General features: G+C 54.2%; 1 protein-coding gene across 1 annotated transcript; it reads left to right on the top strand.

Annotated features, from left to right (window-relative positions):
• Positions 1 to 1,742: 1,742 nt before the first annotated feature.
• On the top strand, positions 1,743 to 3,572 carry Ankrd33 (ankyrin repeat domain 33). The gene is made up of 3 exons (XM_026782658.1): positions 1,743 to 1,872; positions 2,029 to 2,169; positions 2,884 to 3,572. The coding sequence occupies exons 1-3, from the start codon at positions 1,752 to 1,754 to the stop codon at positions 3,570 to 3,572; spliced, it is 951 nt and encodes a 316-aa protein (XP_026638459.1). The 5' UTR covers positions 1,743 to 1,751.
• The last annotated feature ends 351 nt before the right edge of the window (positions 3,573 to 3,923 follow it).

Below are 3,923 nucleotides of genomic sequence, written 5' to 3'. Positions count from 1 at the left end.
CAAACAATACCAAAACAAAAACAAATCTCATTTTAATGAAATATACATGTTCTATGATTATTATATTAATACCAACAGGTGAAGCAAGGAGGAGAAAGCTTCAGGAACCAAGGGAGAGGAAAACAATATGAAGCCAGAAAGAGAAGTCCCCCAGAGCTCCAAGTCATTCAGCTTACAATTCCAAAGAGGGCAGTACAAATCCATTGTTATTTTAATATATCATTTAAACATGTCATATTTCACTTACCGCTTCAAATCTAATTCATTAAAATTAATACATCATAATTTCTGTAGCCATAATTTGTAATTTCTTTTTTAAAATTTATTTTTATTTTAATATTTATGTTTATAGGTGTTTTGGTAGTGTATGTCTGTCACCATGTGAGTGCAGTTACCTACAGAAACCAGAAGAGGGCGTGGCATTGGATTACCTGGCCCTGGAGTTATAGCTGTGAGCTGCTCAGTGGGTGCTGGGAGCTGAAGCACAGCCTCCTGGAAGAACAGCCAGTGCTCTTAACTTCTGAGCCACCTCTCCAGCCTCTTGGCAACCCTGTGCTTTGGTTTCCTTGGGTAAACCCTGGAGCCCACCTCCCCATTCATGCTTATCCAATGCTCGTTCCTCCTCCCAAATCACAGCTGTGTCCTCTTCCCCAAATCTGCTCCCCCGAGGTGGAGGGGCTCTCAGGCTCGGGAGCTGGGTGTAAGACCCTCATGATGCTCCTCTTGCAAAACCACTTTGAAGAGCAGCTGAATTCCTCTGATGATGGTGAAAATGATGGGCCCAGGTGGGTTCACACCCCCACTGTGGCCTGGAGAAACTCCCACCAGGCAGGTCTTGTGGGATCTTAGGGCAACAGCAGACAGGACAGCCGCCCTTCCAGGCCCCCAATCCCTTCCTAACCCGCTTGACCCAGCTCAGCCCCGAGTGTTTATGGCAGCTTTCCACAGGCACAGCCATCTGCCACCCGCCTGCTTCCTGGTGACAGACAGTCCCTCAGCTACTCTGCAGAAGGGCTGATGTGTTTTTGGAGGTGCAGGGTACGCTGAGCCACAGGTCCACTTGCCAGGATGGTCTTTTGGAGACCCTAGAACCCCCAGGTAAGGTTGGGGGAGGGGAAAATGAGAGCCCCTGTCATGAACGTCCTTGAGAACCTAATCCTCAGTAAGATGCCTGTCTTGTGTCCAGGCAGGGCAAGGTACCCATCAGGGTGAAGGCTTTCCCTGGGGAGATGGGTGCAGCTCCAAGGACATCTGCCCAGGATCTCAGGAGAAACTGTTCCTCTTCATCCTGTCACAGCTGCCAGCTGACTGCCCCAGACTGGAAACAGAGGAGCCGCATTGACTCGGAAGGGTTGGACATGTCTGAGGCACCATCCTGTTCCAGCAACGAGACTCCTACCCCTGTTTGTGATCTGAAGACCCTGTACTGGGCCTGTGTCCACAATGACCCCGCTGAGCTTCAAGCAAGGCTGGATGTCGGGGTCTCCCCAGAGGAGGTTTCCCAGACGGACAGCAATGGGAGGGTGAGATGCCCAGGGATTAGCAGGGCAGCTGGGGACAGCTCAGCTCCCACCCCCATCTGGGCAGAGAGCTCCAGAGGCTGCTCCCACTCTTTAGATGGGTTAGACCTGTCTTCACAGGGGTTGGGACAGGCTCTGAGAAGGTGCAGATTTAGAGGGCAAGGGCGGGGGTCTTAAGGAGAACTTAGTGGAAAGTGGGGGTCCAAACTGCTCTGTCCCCAGACAGGCCTCATGGTGGCATGCTACCATGGCTTTGGCACCATTGTGGCTCTGCTCAGCTGCTGTCCTTTCCTGGATGTGAACCAACAGGACAAAGACGGAAACACAGCCCTCATGTTGGCTGCTCAAGCAGGTGCAAGACACCCCCACCCCAACCAGCACCCCCTCTCTCACCCTCCCACTCCATCTCACCCCTGATCTCAGCCATTAGGGCCACAACCCCAAACCTTGCACAAGGGTCTCTCTGTCCCCCTTACCTGGGGATCAGTTCTGCGGTCCTGTCTCTCAGGTCATACGCCTCTGGTGACTCTCCTGCTCAACTACTTCGCTGGCCTGGACCTGGAGCGCAAAGACCAGCGGGGGCTCACAGCTCTGATGAAGGCTGCCATTCGGGACCACTCCGAGTGTGTGGTTGCCCTTCTCATGAACGGTGTGTGGCTGTACGCCCTCTCCTACCACCCCACTAGACACCATTTGGTTGCAGCAAGAGAGGAGGGGATGGAATACGGATCGAGGCCACCTTAATAGAGGGGGGTGTTATCACCCCCAGCTCTGTTTATGGAGGTCCCAGCAAAGAGTGCGACATCAGATGGGGAAAAGTTAGGGATGAGGTGACACTTTAAACCAGAATCTTGTTCTAGTCCTGGGTTTGCCATTGCCTGAGACTCAGATGGAGGAACGCGGCCACAGCACGGTGAAGGCTGCCACATCAGGCGGTAGTAGTGGGTGCCGACTCCAGCTCTTAGGCGTGCTTGGTTGTGGCTGGAGCCTTTGATGGAGGACCAGCCTGTCTGTGGTGTTATGGGCCCTCGTTATTCCCCTTGAGGTGGCTGTCAGCGCCCTCTGCTGGTCTCTGAGGGATCCCTGTCATTCCCAACCCCAGTGGGTTTAGCAGGGAAGGAAGGGCACCCTATGTTTTTCTCAGCCTGTGCCCCACGCTTCTCAGAGAGCCCTATGAGCTCTCTTCAAGTGCCCTCTCCTGGACCTTCTGACTTTGATAGCTTCCTGTCTTTTACACAGAACCTGGGCTTCCAGTCTGGGAGGTGTTTTGAATCTAGCCCGAACCAGCCTTGCTACTGAAGAATGTACCCATGTACAAACTACAGCTCCCTAACTCATCCCTGTCACACGGGTTCACTTGCAGGTGCTGACCTGAACTCTGTGGATCTGGTCCGTGGCAAGACAGCCTTGGAGTGGGCCGTTCTGACTGACAGCTTCAACACAGTGCGGAGGATCCAGCAGCTACTTAGGCGGCCCCAGGCAGAACAGCTCAGTCCACAGTACCAGCCAGAGTGGCCAGCCTTGGCCCAGCTTGTGGTCCAGGCCCAGGCTGCCCCATCCCTCCTAGAAAGGCTGCAAGCTACCCTGAGCTTCTCTTTTGCTGCGTGTCCACAGGAAGGGGGTGTTCTGGACCACTTTGTGACGGTCACCACCAGCTTGGCCAGTCCCTTCCTCACCACGGCCTGCCTCCCACTGTGCCCTGACCACCCACCCAGGCTAGGCACTCGAGGCAAGTCAGTGCCCGAGCTGTTGGGTACTATCCCTGCCCCTCCCCCAGAACCCCATCCTCCTCAGGTTGTCCCTGTTCCCCAGGTCTTTGTCCCCTACCAGAGCCCTCCAAGTCTGATCTCCCAGTGGCTACAGTTCAGGGACAGTACTGGTACCAGGTCACAAATCCCCAAGATCCTCCTCTCCAAGGCACCCTCTCCCCCTAGGCAGTATGAGTTGATCCTCAGGCCTGCAGGGTCGCGAAGTCTGGCTCTTCCCCTGTGGAGATACCAGGAGAGGAAGAAGCAGGAGGAAGGAGCAAAGAACCATGGGGTGGTGGGCTAAGCTAAGCTAGAGGCAAGTAAGATGCATCCTTGTCTGGGGCCTCTTCTGCTTCCCTGCTGCCTCTTTCCTCTGGAACCTGCTCCCCCCAAATGTCCAGGCTGTCAACGGCAGTGTCTGCAGGAGGGGACAGGAGCACCCGGAGTCTGCTGGCAGTGAACTGGCTACAGTGTTGCGGGGTAATAGCCATACGCTGTATTTTGTGCAGTGTGTCTTAAAGCGGGAGAGCACCAGCTGTTCTCACAAGAAATCTGGCTTCCAGTTGTATCAAGGAAATAACCAAGGGAGAAAAGCAGACATGCCACAGCCCTAGTCAAGGAGAAACTCTCCCTCCGGTGTTTACCCTCAACTTCC

The sequence above is a fragment of the Microtus ochrogaster genome, chromosome 15 (assembly GCF_000317375.1).
Source record: "Microtus ochrogaster isolate Prairie Vole_2 chromosome 15, MicOch1.0, whole genome shotgun sequence".
NCBI lineage: Eukaryota > Metazoa > Chordata > Mammalia > Rodentia > Cricetidae > Microtus > Microtus ochrogaster.
This window is presented reverse-complemented; position numbering and strand designations above follow the sequence as displayed.

Excerpts from the sequence above, each read along its gene's own strand:
- Ankrd33 (XM_026782658.1), top strand. The coding sequence starts at position 1,752 with ATGGTGGCATGCTACCATGGCTTTGGCACCATTGTGGCTCTGCTCAGC. Across the intron at positions 1,873-2,028 it reads CATGTTGGCTGCTCAAGCAG|GTCATACGCCTCTGGTGACT; the intron begins GTGCAAGACACC and ends CCTGTCTCTCAG. Across the intron at positions 2,170-2,883 it reads GGTTGCCCTTCTCATGAACG|GTGCTGACCTGAACTCTGTG; the intron begins GTGTGTGGCTGT and ends GTTCACTTGCAG.